Source organism: Periplaneta americana, chromosome 1 (genome assembly GCF_040183065.1).
Source record: "Periplaneta americana isolate PAMFEO1 chromosome 1, P.americana_PAMFEO1_priV1, whole genome shotgun sequence".
NCBI classification, from domain to species: Eukaryota; Metazoa; Arthropoda; class Insecta; order Blattodea; family Blattidae; genus Periplaneta; species Periplaneta americana.
Genome location: NC_091117.1, coordinates 549,918 through 571,145, shown reverse-complemented (window position 1 = coordinate 571,145; position 21,228 = coordinate 549,918). Strand labels below are relative to the sequence as shown.

Below are 21,228 nucleotides of genomic sequence, written 5' to 3'. Positions count from 1 at the left end.
TGTGTGTGTTTTTTTTCTTTCTTCCATTTATGTGATTAATAATTAAAAGAGCTTTCAGTTCATGAGTCAATGTATGTATGTATGTATTTATTCACACTGCAATGGGTATATACCCGGTGGCAGTGGTAACTAATTACACTCAATAATGACAATAATAAACTTATTAATTAAAAATACAATTAATAATACTAATAATTAATACTAATAATAGTAATAATAATAACAACAACAGGGAATATACTAAATTAAATGAAACGATCACTTAAAATAACATTTGAAATATTCTAATTTGTATCTTAAAACTAAGATCGAACTAAAACCCACGAGTATATGTTCATATCTGCACAAGTATCTTTCCACATTACACTCATTTCGCTGTCAACTCACTCACTGCAATGGAACTACGACACATTTCAATGATTCTATCCTGATTTCACTGACACTTCAAAAACATTTCACTGTTCAAATACTTTGCACTGCCACTATAAACTATAAAGCTTCACTGACAGGAACACGTTTCATTTACACAGCACACTTCACTGACACGACATACTTCTTCACTGATACAACATAATTCTTCACTGATACAACACTTCAATAACAACATATCATTTACACCCTTTAAATACTGTGTATAATTACCGTCTATTAGTAAGGTCCTTAAGCCTATTTTTAAATGCATTTTTGGTTGTTGGTAAAGCCTTTAGTAAGTCTGCAGGTAAAGCATTCCAGCCCCTGATAGTACGATTGAGAAAAGAAAACTTTCCAGTGTCCGTCCTCTGCCTTCTTTCCCTCAATTTATATGAGTGGTCGTTCCTTGAAGAGTAATTTGGCTGCTGCAACCTATTTTTTTATTTCTCTCCAGGCAGGCTCATCTCTGTATGTTTTGAACAGTGCGCATATGTTGCAGGCAGCAAGTTTGATGTGTATTAGTTCATGTTTTGCATTGCAGGTAGTATACCTCTGGGGTACAAGTTTGAAGCAGACAAGCATTCGGCCGAGTCACACCAGATTCCTGTGCCACCAGAGGAGTTTGGGGGCGAAACGAATTACATAAAGATCTTGGAACATGTGAAACTCTTTCTTACTGTAAGTGCTAGATTTGGAGTGCTCATTTAAAAACCCTTTGTGATCGCACAAAAAAGAATGTATATTAATTTTTTGTCCTTTATTAGTAGAAAATACTTTATTGCATATCTGCTTGTTAATAGTTTGCATACTTGGTACTTATAACTAGGGACTGGGTTTCTATGTAATATCAAGGTATGAAATATGTACATATTTATGTAAAAACAAAGCTGAATAACAAAAGTGTGTAAAATCATGAAAATATTTAATATCAATATCTGGCAGGTTAGGCTAGGTAAGACTGCGCATAAAGCAACGGTAAGCAATATGTGGCCTAATAATTAGTAATTTCTAATTACAATGACGCTTTAGCTCATTGATTTAAATATATGCTCACACACTTTATACTTTTTTAATGCTCTGCAGTTGCTGTTAAGTGCAATAAAATAAACATTTTACTGACCACTGATTTAAGGCATGAAGTCATAAAAATTAACATCGCTACTGTTCATGTTATACTTTCATTCTGTATTGTTTTTACTGGAAACATGTTTGTAATTGCCTTCTTACATTATTTATTTTACATGTCTTTTAACTTATTTATTTCCCTAATTCGGTTTTCTCTTACTTTCCAATGGTATGTTGGTAAGGATTTTATTATTTGTTCATTTATAATTTTTTATATTTTGTCTAAAACAATTTCATTACTCAAATTTAGCCATTCTTTTTTATAAAACTGCATTCACTCCAATCTATCTTGACACATGTTAACAATATGCTTTATAGTTTCTATTTCGCCACGTAATATGCATCTGTCATTTTCTATATTACCTCTAAAACCTCTCAGTGTCCACACTCCCAACCTAATCCATGCAAAACCAATTCCACCAATTCCACCATTTCTGTCAGATATTGTGTATGGTTCTTGACTCCATACAGTTTTAACTTTCCTGTAATTGTTTTGTCACTCATGTAACTAAACATTTGTTGGTTTCTATATCGTTACACATTTGTCTTGTAGTATTCAAAACATAATTTTGACTTTCATGATTTTCTCTCCACAGTTGTCCCAGTCCAATCTTGTAAAGTTCAATTTTTAAAGTGCTAGCCCAATTTATTTTATTGTCATTACTACCAAATATCTGTAACAAATCTTAACAATCTCGTTTTCTTCCATTTTTAAAATTCTAAATCAAAATTTTGCTATTCTTACCAAAATTTCTCCCCTACTGCTACACCTACCACATTCCAACATTGCTGTTCTCCTGGGCACTGAGTTGGGAAGTTGTGAAATTCGTTTACAATATTTATCTTGTATTCTATTACTATAGTGCCCCCATATCTCAATGCTACAGAACATTCTGGATTGTATCGGTGAACTACAACTTCTTTGTAGGAAATAGGCTTTGGGCAATGAAAAATATCGCTTGGAAACTAGTCAGCCAGGTAATTGCCTAAAAGTTAACACCATAAAGAAGTTATAAAGTTAATCAGAAATTAATTTATTCGTTTTAAAGAATTTACTAACAGTTTTATTCTCAATTATAAGTATTGAAGTTATACAACTCAATTTGTGACAAAATTATGTTGCAAGATGTGTATTTGTAAATTCCTCAAGTTCTACAAACGTCAGATTCACTTAAAAGAATGAGATCTTTGGTTGTGAAGATTTTCTTTTATATGATATAAAGAAAGTATAGGTGCCATTTAAAAATAGTTGTGGTGACGTCACAACTTGCACAACAGTGATATTAAAAATGTCTTATCCGAGCTTTTAAGACTCCTTCTAATGCAGAATCCCAGTAATTCCTAATGACGAGCTTCACTTATTAATATTAGGAAGCGAGTGATGTGGTGAAGATGCCGTGTTTTGTGTGTCTCATAGCCATTTAGTTCTCTAAAATGTCACATAATTTTTCACTATGTGTATGTATCTTATAAAAATGTAATTCATCATGTAAATTATATGCCATGTACTTTTTCATTATGTATGCGGTGCATTTTATAATTTAGTTCGTCATGCTATGCCATATAACGTTTTCTTCATACATTTTATATATCTTGCAACAATTAAATCATTTTGTCAGTTACATAACCTATACTTTTTATTAAAGATTTTGTGTGTCTTGTAATAACTTAATTCATCAGTGTCGGTTATATTCCACATGTTAATTATGCCTCACATGCATTTGTAAGGTAATTCATCACATTATCAGTTAGCCAGATACTTTTTTGTTATGGCATAATAATTTATTTCATATTATCATTTATAAGTCTCATACTGTTCCTTTATGCATCTTGTGATTATTTTATAGTTCAAAAGTGTCATAGGTAATATCACAAGAAATTCCTGGGATGTTAAGAGCAAATGCTAGGTAACTTTCGGCACTGATTTCACTGCTGGCATTATCACATTCATCTGATTCAGATGCTAGATAACCATTGCAGTTGATAATAAAGCGATTAAAAAGAATCACAAGAGGTTCTCATTTTGTCGTTCAATCAAAATGTTGACGTGACATTTAATACTAAATAAATAATGAAATAAAGCTATTAATGCGTACTATTTTCTTACATTATATCATATTTCATTGGAATTTGTAAAGAAGGAATGAAAATATGTATTTACAAATACAATAGGATGCCAAAAAAAAATAAAGGGAGAAAAAACCCTCTGTTAGAAACGTAATTTTAAGATTTCCATATAACTATTTTCTGTGCATAATATAATTATTGAAATACATGAACAACGACTGTCGCATAAAAATTTTAAGACCTAGTTGATATTTGTATCTTGCATCATTTAAAATTTGTATCACTTCCTCGATTTCTCGAATTTCTACACTTTTTTCTAAATCTCCCTCTCTAAAACAATTAAAAAAATTATAGTAACTCTGTTTAAAGCTTGAGAGTTGTCAGAAGAGATTATCTGTTTCACTTGAAAAATTGATAACTATTTGGACATCATCGTCATAACAGGTTATAGTGTTACGATCTATTGCCTCGAGATTTATAATTCTTAATCGCTGTGTTCTGGACATTCAGTGGATATCTTGATAGCGACAAATGTTCCATCTCTAGTTCTTGTGGGATGTCTTTTTTCATCTCATGGTTCCACTTTGTGTAACTGTAGGAGATGTAAGTGAAATTCAGAATGCAGGGTTGCAGCTTCTATTTGTTACTTTTTCCTTGGATTGGAAGAATTATCACACACTATTCACCATTGAGGTAAGTTATCTTTCTTGTTTTTCATAGTTTACAAATTTGTGTATGATGGATATATAAATGTAATCCTTAGGGATACTGAATGTATTGCAACCAGGTTGCTTCCTGAGCATCACCTCTCTATGATTTTCTGTGATTTTGTTGAAGTAAGTTTTTAACAACGTTTCCTTTTGTTACAGATTCTGAAAGCAATCTAAAAATGGTAAAGTGTAGATTCCAGATTTCTTGGCTCTCTAAGACAGACTGTGTAGGTGAGAAGAGGGGAAATGTGATAGTGAAGGAAATTGTGTTATGTGTTAGTGAAGGGAATTGTGTTGTGATAGTGAAGGGCATTGTGTTATTTGTGATTGTGAGTCCACATGCTCAGTCTACAAAGTCGTCACCACTCTAACTTCGTTTAGAAGCCAGAGTCAGCCCAGCTGAACTTTCAGTGTGGCCAGCAGATGTGTAATGTAACAAGTCATAGACACCGGGACTCTAGCACCCATTGGATTTTTGTGCTGAAATTAAGTTAGGTTTCAATTTTCACTTGCGTGTCATTGTGAGTTGAAAAAATAATAAAATCTATCCAATTTACATGATGCAATTAAAAAAATTTGCGATAACTATCAATGAAATTCTTTTTCACCACAGTGTATGTTATTATTCAATCATTTTGGTGTATATTTTCTTTTATTTATAATATAATGTGTGTATATATGCAGAATCTGGAATAGAGATAATATTATGAGGTAGCAATTCTCCCTCAGATTTTAACTTACTAGATTACTTAGAAATGGCTTTTAAGGTTCATTGCCGCCTTTACATAAGCCCACCATCGGTCCCTATTCTGAGCAAGATTAATCCAGTCCCTTCATCATATCCCACCTCCCTCAAATCCATTTTTATATTATCCTCCCATCTATTTCTCGATCTCCCCAAAGATCTTTTTCCCTCTGACCTCCCAACTCTGGATTCGCCCATACATGCTACATGCTTAGCCTACTGAATCTGTTTAATGTTAATATCCCACGTTAATTTACTTTTACTGATTTACATCAGTGTCAGAGTGGGAGCATTAAAAGTTGGCGCCCATGCTGCAAGTACCATCCAATATGTAGTGTTAAAGCCAAGACAGGATAACACTGCCTCTGAAATCTGTTGTCAGTGATTATTTTGCTGCTTCCTGCAGTGGAATAGAGGATGTGTTTGTTTATAGTGTTCTGTTCTTATTGAGTTTTCTTTGTCAAAAACTGAACTTGGTTATCTTCACTGATGCATTACATCCTTATTTTCATAACCAAATGATTAGAGATGCTCAAAATGCATACTACACTACTCAGTTTGCTGAAACAACAAACGTATAGAATGAAAATAACTTCAAGTATTGATAAGATATTGGTCTCAAGATAAAAAAAAATACAGTCCTAGCATCTTCAATCTTTCTTTTTAGACCATGCAACAGCAGAAGAACTACCACGACATTTACAGGGTAGATCGTAAGTAATGTCATTAATTTCAGGGGGTTACTCTTTGAGATATTTCAAACAAAAAAGTTTAATATAATCTAATCGTTTTTGCTTCCTTTTCGAGATAAAAATAGTTTTATATGAAACATTTCATAGCGTGATTTGGGAAAGCCATTGATTTAATTCCCAATATACTCAGTCAGCTTAAGAGAGCAGTGTGTTATGATGGTAAACGATTGAAACAATTTTAGTTTTTTGCTTTGATGTGCAGAAATTTAATCCAAACAAATGTTACATTGTAAAGTTTCTTTGCAGAATGAAAAGTTACATTTAAGTAAAAAGTAAATTTAGTTTTGTTTTTTGTAATAGTAAACAAAATGCTGTTATTTAAATGTAGTTCTAAACAAAATGCTGCGTGTTTTTTATATTTATTTACAGGAGTTTTACTGTTCCAAGTATTTGCAATTAATAGACAGTTAATGTGATTTGTTTTCAAGCTTCCCCAAATAATGTTGTAATATTAATAATAAAAATTGTGAAGTGGGTGAATCGGATGTCTATAAGGGGTGATGTGGAGGCCATTAATAAAAGTATTTAAAATGCAATTTGTCATTTACGTGTCAGGAATACAATTAATGGTCAAACAAAACCGCACCACTATGCTACCACTACAAAAATAGACATGGCAGTTGTTAATAGATGGTGGCAAGGAAAGATCGTCTACCACAAGCATATCAATGTAGCAAGGAGAAACTGTTGAAAAGAGCGCAATGAATTATCATTTCAAGGCCGCAAAGGGTCTTTCGGGAAAAAGTGGAAAAATCAAATCCAAATATCTGGAGTTAGCGTCCAAAAGAAAGGTATGGGGTTACCTGACTGTAAGCATTGCAGATGTCGACATGATAGAAAATGTGTGTCCAATTTAGCTGAACTAAAAGATGGGCTATCTGGAGCTTGAAAGACACAGATTATTATGAAAAACGCCAATGGATTCCATGGGAGAGCCAAGCAGATGCCACTAAAAATTAAGTAATAAAAACAAAAAAATTAAATACCATTAAAATTATTCGTTTTTGTCTTAAAAAAAATCAATATTCTTTGTCAGTAGCTTGCGTATTTCGCAGTATTGTTTTCCTCACCCATTTATGGGAAAAAGTGGAACTTAATAATATTTTAACTAGTGAATAAATAATCTATATGTTTTTATTTTCTTAAGCGGATAATTTTACTTAAAACATGTAGGAAATAAAAACACAATCATTGTTGTAACTTCTAAGAAAACACAGAGATTTGGTCTTGCCTTTCTTTTACCAATGATATTATTAAGTCAGTGATCAACTTTTAATACATAGATTTTCCAAGGAGGTGTCTTAAACTGTATGACCAGAGCCAGTACTCTACAGAGGAATAATGGAAATATTCATTTTTATGAAAGTGACATTCTGAAAAAAATAAATTTATTGTGTGTACTTCATGCTGAGGAAAGCTATGTTGATTGATCATTCTGATGTTTATTGATAACTAGATTATGATGTTACAGTTGAGGCGGTCAGAAGCAAGGGCTGTAAGTGCACTTAAGTTACTTTCGAAAAAATGTGATTAAAAGTTACTAAGCTTTCGTAAATTCCTTGAAGTTTTAATTTTAAATGTTAATGTGTCACATGGTTAAAAGATATATCCCTTTAGTTCACTCAGGATGCACATAAATAACTTTTTAGAAATGTCAATTACAGCCCTTGGCTTCTACCCGCCTCAGTTGTCGGTCATCAGCAACAAGATTGCACTGATAGCTGCTCTGATTGATGGATTCTTGTACATTATTGGCGAATTGGAATATCAGCAAAATAGTCAAGTATATAACACGTACTTTTTCGTTATACAGTATATCTTATGTGGTTTGTAATAAGTAAGTAGCGCATGGTGTCATCTTTTATGCATCTTGTAACAATTTAAGTCAGGGGATCGGTTAAATACCACGTACTTCTTCATTAAACATTTTATGAATCTTTTAACAGTTTAATTAATTGTATTGCCAATTACAGGAAGCATGTATTTCATTATAGACTTTCTTCATCATGTAATAATTCCATTGAAATGATTATTTATGTGCCGTGTACTTCTTTAGTAAACATTGTACGCCTCTTAATTCATCGAATAAACACATATTTTTCATTATAACTTACATTTCGTCATATTGGCAATTTTATGTCATGCACTTTTTCATTCAGTTGTCAGTACAAGAAATCTTCCATACTGTCACCTCACTTTTTCATGCTTTACCGGAACTGGAATAATATGATGAAGTCATTACCAGATTAGCCACAGAAGGAAGTTGTTATAGCCTGGCAGCCCAACCTGTTGTGTCAGTGTCCTGCTGTAACATCTACTGACTGCTTACGTTCTGGCTGCTGTCTGTGTTTTTTGTTTGTTCGTCTGTTTTATGTTTCATTGCTTTTGAACTGCATTTCTAGTGCCTCTGCATTAAAAAAACACTTTTTCATTAAAGATAGATTTACATATCTTCATAAGGAAACACTATTTGAAGGCACCGATCCGATTGTGTCTTACAGGAAGCAACAGGAGATGGCTCCTTCTTGCCGCCTCTTTATACTCAGCCAAACTGCGAGGATGCTGTGAAGAATGTTCTCTGGAGACTACAGGAAAGTGTCGCAGGTATGTCGAGAACTGAATAGTAGGCAACTTAGTTCAGAGTGTAGTGCTTCATCTGTGGAGTAGAATTCCATATTTTAAATTCTACATTTAAACGAATATGTTGTTAAATAGCATTGTAAAGATAATAAAAGTAACTTTTGAAACATTGGGCCACTTTCAACAACAATGTTAAAATGCACTAACACGTTGTTTGTCATGCTAAAATTTTAAGAATCATGTTAATGTTCTTTTGTTCATTTCGGTTCCACCAACGATTTCCAGATGAATGTTAACTAGCATGTTGGGAATAGTATGAATCAGAGAGGCAGTGGTAGTAAGTTTCGTAACCCTTTGCACCAAGAATTCTCGTGCTGCTTTGTAAGCTGTCTGTTTTATTTGTGTCCAGATTTCAGGAGTGAGACAGAAATGTTCCGTGTGTATCCCCTTCCAAAACTTTTCTTTGAGCTGCGCAACGCCTGCGTTAGCAAACCGGGTGGAGTCGGCTTTCCTGCATTCAGCCTAGCTGAGCGGGAGTTAGAGAGGGACGTGTTCAACTTCACGAGGGGCATCTCGTGTGATGTGAGTGTTGAATTACAATATTTGATACATGTAGAACACTGGAGTGCAAGAGGACTAATGTCTTCACGTAAAGAATTTATCTCCTCTAATAACCATTGTTACCATAACTTTGCCCAACAGTGCCACCACTCACTTGAGTGCAATCCTGACTAGGGCCCGGAAGTTACGTATTTGCATGTGTTTTCTTAGTATGCTTATACATTGTGTGCACGAATTGTGAAATTTTCAGTTATTTGAACATGATTTTATGGTGTATATAACTGCATATTTTCGTGATTTTGATAAATGCATCATGTTTTAATATTTTAGTGCCTGTATCGCATATTTTTTTAATGAGTTTTATGGGTTTTTATTTTTTTTAATCTGGATCATATTGGCAGTAACATGATGCAACTCATCTTGTGGCGAGGAGTAATGCCGATGTAATGGTGTCATGCAGTGAATCCCCTGTTTCATCATCATTTCATGTATGTGCCTGGCTGGCCGCTGGCAGTTGTGTAATGTAACGGTGTTGTGTATAAAGTGTCTGTTAAAAGTTCTTTAAATGCCGAAAATAAGACCAACTTCGAGTGCTAGATTAACTGATTTACAGAAGGAGTTTTCAGTGTGACTTAATATCTACAGATAATAGGGGTACTGTTTTGTGGAGCGTGTGAGAAAAATGTAGGGAGTGAGAAAAGATTTCAAATAGTTCAGCACATAAACACAACAAAACATAAGGAGAATTTAAGCAGAAAACTCACAAATAAAGAGCCTGTTAAAAAACAACTAGTAGAGTGTTTAGGAAGTAGGGTTACTTAATTTTCTTACAACTTGTGCCAAGCCTTTTTAGCTGTTGATATTCCCTTGTGGAAAATTAATAATCCCGCATTAAAACATTTTCTTCTAAATACACTCGACAACATGCCTGAAGAAAGTACATTGCATAAGACTTACGTAGGACATGGTTACAATAACGTATTGTCAAATTTACAAATTGAACTAGCAGATCAGTTTGTGTGGTTGTCTGTTGATTCTGAGGGCCATTTTATTGCTAATATATTTGTCGGTGCCTTAAATAAGAAACAAAAGACGATACCTTAATGTATGTGAATTGCCAGCCACTAACAATGTAACTGTGACCCAGTGTGTGATGGACTCCTTGGAATCAAATACGACCGGCTACTTTTATTTATTAATGATGCAGGTACTTACATGGTAAAATCAGGACAAACACTGCCTAACTTAATTCATATAACTTGTGTGGCACATGCTCTTCAACACATTGCTGAGACAATACGTAATTCTTTCCAATTGGTAGATAAATTTGTGGTCTCTACACAGAGAATTTGTGTTAAATCTCCTTCAATATCCCACTTCCTCCTGTGCCAGAGTTAACATGGCTGGATGCAGCTTTGTATTATGCTCCGCACATAGAAATAGACAAAGAGGCTGTTAATTCATTGGACTTGAATGATGCAACATCAATAGAAATAGTGCAAAATATTCTGTCAGGCACTGGGTTAGAAGAGAATTTTGTTTTCATATCTGCCCATTTTTCTTTCTTACCAACAGCCATAACGTCACTGGAAGCTGTAGGATCTCCCTTAAATGAATCACTTACTGTTTTTGAAATGTAAGTTCTGTTCCTGGTAGTATAGGACAAAAAGTGAAAGAGAAAGAATTCTGTAATTTCAAAAAATCCTGGTTATAAAAGATCTGCGATATTCGAGCCATCCTGGAAGGAAACTGTCTGCCACACCAAGGGACTTGCCTCTCTCTGTGCAGCAGTTAAATATGCCTCAGTAACATCTTGTGACGTGGAGAGAAGTTTTTCACGTTACAAAAGTGTTTTGCAAGACAATAGACGAAGTTTTTCAGTTGAAAATTTGTGCAAAGTGATGGTTGTGAACTGCCAGTCAACATTGGCAGCGGGGTCACTTCTGCTTCAACCTCTGAGGAATAATGTAAGTTTATTATTGTTAATACTAACTCGTCTTGTCTACTGCCAAGGGACATTAATTCTTTTAATGTAATAGTGCATATTTATTAGCATATTTTCAAGTTTTTAAGAGCATATTGCCATGCATATTTCATAGTTTTTAGGGCATGAACTTCCGGGCCCTAATAATGACAGTTGACTTAAGATATGTCAACATGGAGTAAGGCCACGAAGGGAGAAACACTAGAGGAGGGGGATTCGATTCGGCGCTGTGGATTGAACTTTGGCATAGCTCAGTGGTTAGAGCACTTGATACGTAGAACCAAAGACCTGGGTTTGATCTTCGGCACTGGAGCGAATTTTTCTCTTCTAATAACCATTGACTAATGTCTTTGTTGAACAACAACAAGAACATACTTTGTTTGACTGCAGGAATGGAAGAACAGCTTTCGTGGTTACATGTAGTGCACAGTAGCAGTGCTTCACTGATGTTCCTCAGGAAATGCTGCTGACCTGAGAACTCAGACTTCTGCATTGATTGGCTAGTGAAGAAATTTTTGTGTTTTGCAGCCATGTGTAGAACCTTCTAGCAGATGTACGATGCATAGACTGCACACATTACTGCAATGCTAACTTCCAAATTAAAAGTGTGAACATGTCTAGCATTGCATGCCTTTCCTTGTGCTTCGAGCAGATGATATGCAGTGTATAAACCAAATCTGCAAACATGTAACATGTTAATGAAAATAGTTATGAAAAAAAATATATATATATTTTTATTTTATGTACTTATATATGCGAATACTCCACGCACCCTAATTTTAGGAGAGAAAATTAAAAAGAAAAATAAAATTGGCTATAATTTGTCTTCCAAATAATGTGCGCACCCCAGTTTTTCTTTGCTAAATTCTAGAAAAAATAAGCGCAGGTATTCATGCATATATGTATGAGTGGACATATCTCAGAAACAAATTGTGTGAGAAGCTTAATGTTGTTGTTAATAATAAACATTATCACAGATTTTATTTTATTAAAAATCACTTTAAATAAAATTAACGGTAATATTTTATGTAAAATTACTTGGAAGTTTTTACATGAATATAATAATAGTCTGCTTTTATTGCACTTGGGTCCTGAATACCTATACAAAATTTTAACTTCCTAACATATTTTTTTTTTATTTTTTTATTTTTTTAGATATGTGTACTATGTTAATATTATTTCATTTATTTATCTATCTACTTATGCATTTATTTTATTTATTTATTTATTCGTTTATTCACTCATCTAATAAAGAACTGTTGTGTTGTCAGTTCCACGAGGAGACAGACGCCCTGCCGTACTGCAGCCTGTCCTGTGTGAGGCGCTGGGCATTCTTGATCTTGGACCACTGCTGCAAGGACCTGGGCATCGACCTGGTGCCAGGCAGTCATTGTCCCAAACAGGCTGATACCTCGCGCTACCAGAAGCTGTCATCCCGACCGTCCAGTGTGGTAAATAAATCAATGCATTATGACGGATCACAAATGAGGCACTCAGTACAGAGTCGCACCTTGTGGAAACCATTCTGCTCTTCACTAATGTTGGCCAGTATGAAGGTGACACATGGAGGCAGAGCTTCATGCTTTTAACCTTGGCTGTGTGATCAGCACCCCGGCACTCAATTTAATGGGAGACTGAGTGGACTCCAGGCAGAGAGAAAAATCCCAGCATAACCCAGGACTTCCCAGTCTGTAGCCAGTTACTGTACCGACTGACCTAAATGAAGTTCCAGTGTACTTTCATGAATTTTTGTTTTTTCTTTAGATCTCTTATAATGAGAAAGCAAAAATCAGTGACGAGAAATGAAAATGCATAAGATTGCTTTTCACATTCAATGCCCTTACCAAAATGACTTTCTGAATTTCTGTTATACGTGATTTATGTATTGGCGATTTCTGACCACAGTTTAAGCCACAGTTGCATTTTACTCGTCGACTTCTAAAAATATAAACTTTCAGTGTAAATGTCCAAAAATGTAGCAATCACATTGGATGCACTTGAAAAAACTTTAGAAACGAAAATGATTATGGAGAAAATGAAATCAGAGATCCATTTTGAATCTTGCGTACACCACTTTTAACACTTGAATATTTTAAATCAGAGATATTTATGAACTAATAATGAGATCTGGAAATTCTGCGGACATGAATTAAATGTTAAGGTTTTTATTTAAATAGCATGTTTTGAAGTATTTAGACTATATAGCACCAATAATGAAATTTATTTTTATTGCTGTATCTCTCAAAAATACGTTTTGCATTGTTCATTGTTCATTTTCTCGGAAATTACAAGTTTAATTTCATTCGAATCTTATACAGATGTTTATTACACAAAATAACGAACAGTCATATTGATACATCATTCATACTGCATATTAAATATCTGAAAAAGTTTTTTTTTTCGATTGGATATGCTGAAAATTACAAATGAAGAGTTCGCGGGAAAAACGATGAATGTCACAGTTTTCTTAAGGTTGATGTCATTATCTAATTCAATGGATCACTGCAAAATTTAATGTTGTTCTTATGAAAAATGGTAAAAAGGAGAATTATCACCACGGATACAGTAATCCTTTCCTTTATTTTCTATAGAAACAGCACTACATCTTGCAGTTATAGACTCAATTAGATCATTACGTAATCCTTAACAGAAATGTGACATTCATCGTTTTTCCTGCGAACTCTTCAGATATTTTATATGTGATGGTAATGAAGATATCATCAGATTCTGTACTCCTCAGTTTGTAGCAATATGGCTGCTGTCATGAGTGTAAAAATATTCATACTTCTGCCAATGATAATTTTTGAGAAAAGATACATTAAGAATCAATATTTATTTATGTATTTATTTACTTACCAACCATACCCATGCGCTTCGCTGCACTTGTTATAAATAAATATCATTGACTTTAATCTATTATATTTTCAAATACAGCTTTGTTATTATATAGTGATTAATTAATTTATTATCACTTATAAATCGTTTGTTCCTGAATTACTTTCAAGTTGTATCTAGAACTATGAATGTAACTTATTACCATACAATACTTTCTGGAGTTGTTCAGTTAATTCTAGTTTTAATTGGTTGTTAAAATTCTGTTAATGATATTTAATATATATTGTAAGTTTGAAATTAGTGTGTGTTAATTGGATTTTTCACAGCAATATGAAACTTTAAAATTCAGGTTGCTCCAAACTTTAAATTTTGAGTTGCTTCCCTTTCTAATTGGGCCATCGATATATAGTTTATTAAAAGAATAGTCACTATTCAACAAGGTATTGAGCAGTAGATGTTAGGAATGGATTTCAAGGAATTGGTACATTTAATGTATGTTAACAAATTAAGTGAACAATTTCCTCTAATTGATTTAATTATACAGTACGCTGCAACATTTCCATTGTGTAATGAGTGAGATAGCAGGGTTTAGTTGCATGAATCTTGTAAAAACTGCCTTTCAGTAACGACAGTTAGTACTCTGCTTGCAATAAATTTAATCTTGAAGGACCAACTCGTAAAGAAATTTATTTTCCAAGTGTTTTGTAGTGCTCATAAAAATAGACATATTTTAATGTGATGTAAATTGATTTTAAACATAGGTCTAATGATTTACTCTACTAGAGTGTGGTAACATGGGTTCAAAGTAATGAAATTCCAAGAAACAAATTAAATTTTTTCTGCAAAACTTATTGATTTTGTCTTTCTGTACAGTTATTTACAACGTTGTTCAAGCTTCTTGCAGTTGGCACAAATATAATTTTGCAATAATTATTCTTTTTCTAACTTAAACTCCGTTTCTAATTGCGACAGGCAGGAGACATTCCACAGTGCTCAAGCAATCCGTGGATGAAGCCCAGGATTGTGGACCATGGGAAATTGCCACCTGATCCTCAGTCTGGCCAGGTAAGTGTGATACATGGAGTCTTGCCAGATCTGTTGTTTACGAGATTGTGTCTGGCTAGGTATGTGTGATACATGGAGTCTTGCCGGATCTGTTGTTTACGAGATTGTGTATGGCCAGGTAAGTGTGATGCATGGAGTCTTGCCAGATCTGTTGTTTACGAGATTGTGTCTGGCCAAATATGTGTGATACATTGAGTCTTGCCAGATCTGTTGTTTACGAGATTGTGTCTGGCCAGGTAAGTGTGATACATGGAGTCTTGCCAGATCTGTTGTTTACGAGATTGTGTCTGGCCAGGTAAGTGTGATACATGGAGTCTTGCCAGATCTGTTGTTTACGAGATTGTGTCTGGCCAGGTAAGTGTGATACATGGAGTCTTGCCAGATCTGTTGTTTACGAAATTGTGTCTGGCCAAATATGTGTGATACATGGAGTCTTGCCAGATCTGTTGTTTACGAGATTGTGTCTGGCCAAATATGTGTGATACATGGAGTCTTGCCAGATCTGTTGTTTACGAGATTGTGTCTGGCCAGGTAAGTGTGATACATGGAGTCTTGCCAGATCTGTTGTTACGAGATTGTGTCTGGCCAGGTATGTGTGATGCATGGAGTCTTGCCAGATCTGTTGTTTACGAGATTGTGTCTGGCCAGGTAAGTGTGATACATGGAGTCTTGCCAGATCTGTTGTTTACGAGATTGTGTCTGGCCAGGTAAGTGTGATACGTGGAGTCTTGCCAGATCTGTTGTTTACGAGATTGTGTCTGGCCAGGTATGTGTGATACATGGAGTCTTGCCAGATCTGTTGTTTACGAGATTGTGTCTGGCCAGATCGGTTGTTTACGAGATTGTGTCTGGCCAAATATGTGTGATACGTGGAGTCTTGCCAGATCTGTTGTTTACGAGATTGTGTCTGGCCAGATATGTGTGATACGTGGAGTCTTGCCAGATCTGTTGTTTACGAGATTGTGTCTGGCCAGATATGTGTGATACGTGGAGTCTTGCTAGATCTGTTGTTTACGAGATTGTGTCTGGCCAGGTAAGTGTGATACATGGAGTCTTGCCAGATCTGTTGTTTACGAGATTGTGTCTGGCCAGATATGTGTGATAAGTGGAGTCTTGCCAGATCTGTTGTTTACGAGATTGTGTCTGGCCAGGTAAGTGTGATACGTGGAGTCTTGCCAGATCTGTTGTTTACGAGATTGTGTCTGGCCAGGTAAGTGTGATACATGGAGTCTTGCCAGATCTGTTGTTTACGAGATTGTGTCTGGCCAGGTAAGTGTGATACATGGAGTCTTGCCAGATCTGTTGTTTACGAGATTGTGTCTGGCCAGGTAAGTGTGATACATGGAGTCTTGCCAGATCTGTTGTTTGTTGTTTACGAGATTGTGTCTGGCCAAATATGTGTGATACATGGAGTCTTGCCAGATTTCCGTATTTGATTAATGAAGGTGGACACAACCGATTGGAAGAGGAAATTCGGTACTTTTCCTGATTACATTATAAATAGGTCTAGAATAGAGGTTCATCCAGGAAGTAAGTTCCAATGGCCGATAAAGAAAACAAAAACATTAATAAGTAAGAAATATTTATTACACTATTTACAGACGTTTTCCTGCCAGAAAGCACTTCATGAGACGGAAGGGATGAAAATCACTTGGAGCGAGGTCAAGGCTGTAGGGTGGCATTGGATACAGGAGATAAATATTGAACTGAAATTGTCCTTCATTAAACAAAATATACCTACACCTGCTTCAGAGATCATTCAGACTACGCAGAATAAAAGTAGGAACATTTGGTTTGTTCAATAATGCAAAGAAATGATAGATAAGAGAAATGAACTCAGACTGGTTATGCTACAAAAGAAAACTAGAGCAGCAACAGATAAATACAAAGAAGGAAGGAGAAATGCTAAAAATGTTTGGAAAATGAAAAAGAAAATGTTTGAAGAAAATTTATTGTACGACTTAGATGAAAAATTTGGAAAAAATGAAAGCAGAAAGTTTTTTGAAAGTGTCCGAAGACAGAAGAAGGGCTTTCAACCAAGAACGATATGTAAAAATAAAGATGGAAACCTAATTACTGGAGAACTACAGGTACTAAAAGTATGGACTGAATCTTGAGTTCTGGAGGACAAGAAGATATAAATATATATGTACCCTATTTTGAACCTGACCCTTACATACCAGTACCAACAAATACTATGGTATATGATGCAATAAGGAAAATGAAAAACAATAGAGCACCAGGAGAAGATTCGATTAATGCAGAGTTAATCAAAAAGGGTGGAAAGGAGTTGTGGAAGTGTATTCATAATCTGATTGTGGATATATGGAATCAGGAACAAATGCCTAGTGATTAGAGTGTAGCTGTACATAAAACAGGCAATAAACTTGAGTGTAAGAATTATAGAGGCATATCTTTGCTAGATACTACATATAACATTTTCACTAATATCTTAGCTAAGTATTTAGAACCATACATAGAAGCAACACTGGACAATACCAGTGCGGCTTCCGTAAGGGTCGATCAACAACAGATCAAATATTTTCTTTACGCCTAATTTTAGAGAAGTTTTGTGAATTTAATTTACCTTTGCACCAATTATATATTGACTTTAAAAAAGCTTTTGACTGCATTAGCAGAGATTATATTCTAGAAACTTTAGGCGAAATTGAAGTTCCCAATAAACTGATTAATTTAACTAAAAAAACTTTAACACAAACTCAAAACAAAGTTAAAATGCAAAATAAACTCTCTGAAAGCTTTTTAACTTTTAATGGCATTAGACAAGGTGATAACTTATCTACTATGTTGTTTAATGTTGGATTACATAGAATTATTCAAAAGATAACATAAACCCAGGAGGTACAATCATCAATAGAACGGCACAATATATAGCATATGCGGATGTTATCTTATCACGCAATGTAAGGACAATGGATGAAATACTCAAACAAATAGAAGCTGAAGCAATCAAAGCCGGTCTGGAAATTAACAATGATAAAACTAAATACATATATAATATGAATAATGACAATACTAATAAGATTAATTTAAATAATACTAAATTTTGATAGAGTTTCCATGGTGAAAGACAAAAATGATGTTATGACTGATATAAAAGAGAGGATTGCAGCTGGGAACCGAGGTCTCTGGGCATAGAATAAAACTATCTCAAGAAAAGCCAAAATAAGAATATATAAAACTGTTATCAAACCAATAGTAGTATATGGAAGTGAAACCTGGACTCTACCTGAAAGAGCAATAAAGATCTTAAATGCCTGGGAAAGGAAAGTATTATGAAAAGTCTTTGGGCCTACTTATGAGCAAGGGTTTTGGCGAATCAGAACAAATGCCGAGTTAAAGGAATTATATAAAGATATTAACATTGTTGTTGACAAAAAACTCAGGTTAGAGTGGCTGGGACATGTAGCCAGGATGGAGAACAATCGCGCATTGCCAGTAGTAAGAAGGAAAGTCGGACGACCTAAATTGAGATGGCTGGATGATGTTCAGGCTGACCTAACAAAAGTTGGAATTAGAAGATGGAGAACACGAGCATTAGACAGGAGTGATTGGTCGGATGTTCTGAAGGAGGCTAAGGCTAAACTACAAGGGCCATAATGCTGATGATGATGATGATGATGATGATGATGATGATGATTGGCTGTATGGAGTCGTGCAAAAGCATGCCTCTTGTCATCATGCCATGTCTCTTGTTCTGGATCGTCCTCCTCAGACTTTGCAATGTCTGACAATACCACTCAGCATTAACGGTCTCCCCTCACTGTAAAAACTCGTACATGAGGACACTACGTTGATCCCAGAAGACAGTGATTTTTTGACAGAGATTGTCTGCTTGAATTTGGCCTGACAGGTGAACCACTATGCCGCCAATGCATGGATTGTTGTTTTGTTTCTGGTGTGGCATGTGACAGTCATGTTTCATCTTGTCGAGAAACTCGTCACCTTTCTGTGCGTACCGCTGGAGGAATGTCAATGCTGCGGCCAGACGTTGGTTTTGTGTTCATCTGTCAGCTGCTTTGGCACCCATCTTGCATACACTTTCCGAAAACCAAGCCACCGGGAGACGATTAAGTGCAGCAGTGAGTGAGACATCTAGGGGAATTGACCAGAGAGTTCCGAAATTGTGAAGCACCAGTTCTGCAAAAGTGTTTGCCACACACTTTCCATCAGTTCTGGCGTCACCAGGGATGGTCGGCCACTACGGTCTTCGTCGTGCACGATGGTTCGGCCTTCAGTGAATTAATTGCCTGCACCATTGTCTGACCATACTGTCGCTCATAACGTTGGTGCATACACATTGCACAATTGGCTGGAGGTAGCTTCTGAGTGTGCAAAAATCGGATAACTGCACGAATCTCGCAGTTGATGGGAGACAGTATCAGTGCAGCCATTTTCTCCTAGTGCTGTGCAATAACTGCTGCCGTCACAAGACTGAAACTGCACGCATTATTCCCACATACTGCTACGCATGCGCATTCCCGTCCAACTAGTCATGCATCTCTGGACGCGTTTAGAACTTACTTCATGGATGAACCTTGTAGATGCAAATTGGGCCAAAAGCAGATTGTAGAGTATAAAACATTAAGTAAAGTTGTGTTTGCAATGCTACGTGTTACACATCAACACTGATCTAGAAGATCAAGATGTTACAACAAGGAGAGTTATGCTGCAAGAAAAGCTGCAGGTGAAGTGCAAAACATGCCATAGAACTCCCCCCCCCCCCCGTCCTCCATATAAGCGACGGGTGACTTGTAGTTATAATTACAGCTATGAAGCATATTATACTCGTATATAATTATATATTGCCTGAGTCGAGAACAGGTAATCACAGAGAGCGGGTAGAATGCACCGATACTAAGCAGTTTTGTGATTCTGATATTAGCCATGCTGTTGGAGATTGGAGGAGTGGAACTGAACCCAGGACCTGTGTAACCTGTGAAGTGCAGAGTATGCAGGAACAATTCGAGGATGGTCTTCTGTGCAGCACCTGTTTGATGTGGCTTCATTTCAGAGGGACCGGCATATTGAGGAGAACTGGAGATGTAAGGAATGTATGAGGGACATAGTTGTGGCCATGGATACAGAAATTGAATCGCATCGCTGAAGAAAGAGGTGGCTGAACTGAAAAGGAAGCTGCAGCTGAGACATGGAAGCAGAGAACAGGCGACTACGTGAGGAACGACAGGGGGAGGCGAGCGAGGAGAAGCAGATAGTAGTGATAGGACATCCCATGGTGCGACATGTGGGACAGGAAGGCAAGGACCTCGAAGTGCTGTGCTACCCGGGGATATGAATCAAAGAAGTGACACAAATTGAAGCATTAGGAGAAAAGGGACAAAAAACTATAATATTAAATGTGGGGACCAATGACCTGAGGCGACGATTTGAGTATGCTATGGGAGATATGTACGACTTGGCAGTAAGGACGAAGGAGCTGCACCCCCAGGCAAAGATAATTATCAGCGGGATAGTGCGGCGAAGAGCTTTTCACCGGACTCTGATTGGGCGAATCAATGAGGCATTCGATTGGATGGCAGATAGAATGGGAGCAACATTCATGGACCCAAATTCGTGGATCAGTGACGGGGACCTGGGATGTGACGGAGTCCTCTAAATTGAATAGGAGCGACGAAACTAGGAGCACTGTTTTCGAGGTCAGCGTCAATGCAGAGGAGCAACGACCGAGAATGATGGCGGCAAATAGTATGTACTATTATAACGGCGGCGACGGTGGCAATGGGAGAGACGGAGGTGGTAGCGGCAGCCACAGCAGAAACAACAGGGATCAGCAATATTATGTCGTGTAATAGCAAGTCTTTAGTAGTGCTGCAGGTCAATGTAGAAGCATTTATAATAAATCAGTTGAATTCTGGAACCTAGTAGATTCGCATAATCCTGACGTCATAATAGGAATGAAAACATGGCTTTCTAGTGAAGTAACAGACTCAGAAGTATTTAGAAATGATTATATAACATATGCGACTGTGTAGGAACAGGGGAAGGTGTTTTTATATGTGTAAAAGAGTGCTTGCAGAGTGCTGAAAATTTTAAAGACTCAGAGTTCGAAATGTTGGGTGTAGACATAGCAGATGATTATTATTACATATCATCGGTTTATACAGGGCCCCAAAAGAAAGCTTGAACGTACTGTGTAAAATAAGAGATATGTTGGAAAATAGACACATTCATGATCAATATGTTATCGTCACGGGAGACCTAAATTTGTCCCAGGTAAACTGGCAGGGTATAATAAAGGGAGGGATGGGTCAAGCTCAGTCATTAGTAAACTCACTCATCTGGAAACATAACTTAATACAAGTAACAGATAGGCCGACAAGGGGAGATTCCTTACTAGACATATTTCTTTTA

At 36.0% G+C, this 21,228-nt stretch overlaps 1 protein-coding gene across 1 annotated transcript in view; it reads left to right on the top strand.

The window, feature by feature from the left end:
- The window catches only part of LOC138696537 (protein maelstrom homolog), a 68,632-nt gene that overhangs the window by 23,897 nt on the left and 23,507 nt on the right, over window positions 1-21,228 (top strand). The window contains exons 5-9 of the mRNA XM_069821669.1: window positions 953-1,089; window positions 8,312-8,414; window positions 8,800-8,972; window positions 12,207-12,386; window positions 14,743-14,835. Of these exons, the coding sequence (XP_069677770.1) occupies window positions 953-1,089; window positions 8,312-8,414; window positions 8,800-8,972; window positions 12,207-12,386; window positions 14,743-14,835 (686 nt within the window). The remainder of the gene's footprint in view (window positions 1-952; window positions 1,090-8,311; window positions 8,415-8,799; window positions 8,973-12,206; window positions 12,387-14,742; window positions 14,836-21,228) is intronic.